The following is a 2,498-nucleotide window of genomic DNA, read 5'->3' as shown; positions in this document are numbered from 1 at the left end:
AGTAAGGTTGTCAGGCATGAAACTGTGTTTTCTAATTTGTAGTTTGAACACTGTAAGGGCTACTTTTCTAATTCCACCTCTGTTTCTTACCTTAAAGACACTTACCATTCCGAGCCAAGATAACTGACAGGTACTCTTCATAGAAAGAGCTCACACACAGCAGTAAGCTGGGGGTTCCTGTGGTTCGGAAGTTGAGTGTGATCATTTCTCTGGAAAGTGTCACATCTCCATGTGATAAAGCTGCAAAGGAGCTGGAGTTCTTACTTAAGGTGTAATTGTAATGTTCTTGAAAACTGTAGACCACTGAGGAGCCAATTCCAAAATACGCAGAAATCTCTAGAATGACACACATTTTTATTATGTTAGCAACATGGAACTGTAGGGTCTTTCTTCAGCTCTGTAGGAAAAACACTAGACTGTGAGTCAAAATCAGTGGTTCAAGCTCACTAGTTGCTCTGAGGAAGAAAGATGAGGTTTTCTGCTCCTGCGCAGATTTATATAGCCTCAGAAACCCTATGAGTCAGAAGTGACTTGATGGCACTTGGCAACAAACAACAACAGCCTCCATGTGCCCATAAACTAGAATAGCACTTAATGGGTTATACTTATTGCCTTCCAGATACATCATCTTTGGTTTACATAAAATAAAATTACAGAATAAGTATAGCATTTCTAGGTGACTACCCTAGTGATCCTTTGGGAAATCCAGAGAGGACAATGTATTAAGCAGAGATATCCAAAGGCTTCTCAAAAACAGAATCATATCTCCTTCTAAATGAGTGATTCTGGGACAGAAATAATTCCATTTCAAATAAATACATAGAATCATCGTATCTTTTCTTTAGAACATCAACAGACAGACTGTTCTTCCATCTTGTCATGATACCTCAATTGCTCCAGGGTCAGACCTATGGTTGGAGCAAGAAGGACAAAGTGTTCACCCACATTGTTTATCATCTGCTCCAGGGTCAGACCTACCATTGGAGCAGAAAGGGCCGGCAAATGCAGAGAAGGCACAATCACAAGCAAAACCCCTGCTCTTTTCTCGACATTGCCCTCCATTTTGACATAAGTGTCCATAACTGCTGCAGTGTCCTGGGCACCCTGGCTCCACACCTGGCGTCTTTGTGGCTCTTTCTTCCAGATCCAGGGTCACCCCATTCAACTGCAGAGACCGGATGCAGCCCAGGAAGCCTCTCTGTCGTGTGGCTGTCCCACCTACAAGGAAAACACTGCAAATGGGAGTCTTATTTGGGATTTCTTCACTACATCAAATTGAGGTCTCAAAAAGAATGGCAAAAAAATGATTTCTCATAAGTTATATAAACAAAGTATTATTTTGAAAACATAAATTTTTGCTCAAATACTAAAAGCCATCAAGTAATATGGAATAAAATATAAACGGAAATGATTTATTTTAAATGTTGATCTTGATATTCTGAAAGTATTTCTTCAAAATATTTTTTAAAAGTTTTATATTCCTTTCACTATGAGTAAAATAGTGATCACTGAATCACTTTAAACTTGAAAATTATGAACAATGCAGTGCATTAAAAAGGGTACATGAAAACTTTGGCACTGTAGGATAAAAACTGGACTGCAACATTGGTTTGATCTGCAATGGCAGTTCAAACCCACCAGCTACTCCTTAGAAACTCTGTAAGGATCACCTTAAGTTGGAATTGACTCAATGGCACTTAACTATAAAAGTTTAACATTTTTGCAGTATAGGAATATATACAAGGGGACTTTAAAAGCTTATGGAAAAATGGAATTAAAAAATAATATTACATAAAACAAAATGTGTATGAATTATTGAATGGAAAACTGATTTGCTCTGTAAACTTTCACCCAATTCATAATAAAAGCTTTAAAATAATAATAATATGTTTTTTCTATAAACTTTTTTAAGAACTTGTATAACATATGAATTTCTTATTTAAAAGATCTCTCAATAATAAAATTATAAAAATAATTTTGGAGAGAGAAGCATTTGTTGTTGTTAGGTGCCATAGAGTCGGTACCGACTAGCAGCGACCTTAAGCACAGCAACAAAACACAGCCTGATCCTGGGCCAACCTCACTACTGTTACCACGCTTGAGTCTATCGATGCTGCCACTTGGCCAATCCATCTTGTTGGGAGACTTCTCTTTTGCTCTGACCCTCCATCTTACCAAACATGATATCCTTCTCCTGAGACTGGTCCCTCCTGACAATATGTCAGAAGTATGAGAGACAAAGTTTGGCCACCTTGGCCTCCAAGGAGCACTCTGGCTGCACTTCTTCCAAAACGGATCTATTGATTCTTTTGGCAGCCCATGGTACTTTCAATATTTTCCTCCAACATTGTAAGTCAAAACCATCAACTCTTCTGTAGTCTTCTTTATTCACTGTCCAGCTTTCATAGGCATATGAAATATCATGGTTTGGGTCAGACGCACCCAAGTCCTCAAGCTGGCATCTTTGCTCTTTGACACTTTAAATAGGTCTTGTGCAG

General features: G+C 38.4%; 1 protein-coding gene across 1 annotated transcript in view; it reads right to left on the bottom strand.

Annotated features, from left to right (window-relative positions):
• Nucleotides 1-2,498, bottom strand: part of CNTNAP3 (contactin associated protein-like 3) — a 243,023-nt gene that overhangs the window by 44,383 nt on the left and 196,142 nt on the right. The window contains exons 16-17 of the mRNA XM_006877478.1: nucleotides 979-1,218; nucleotides 106-336 (exon numbers count right to left, since the gene is read on the bottom strand). Of these exons, the coding sequence (XP_006877540.1) occupies nucleotides 106-336; nucleotides 979-1,218 (471 nt within the window). The remainder of the gene's footprint in view (nucleotides 1-105; nucleotides 337-978; nucleotides 1,219-2,498) is intronic.

The sequence above is a fragment of the Chrysochloris asiatica genome, unplaced genomic scaffold (assembly GCF_000296735.1).
Source record: "Chrysochloris asiatica unplaced genomic scaffold, ChrAsi1.0 scaffold00506, whole genome shotgun sequence".
NCBI lineage: Eukaryota > Metazoa > Chordata > Mammalia > Afrosoricida > Chrysochloridae > Chrysochloris > Chrysochloris asiatica.
This window is presented reverse-complemented; position numbering and strand designations above follow the sequence as displayed.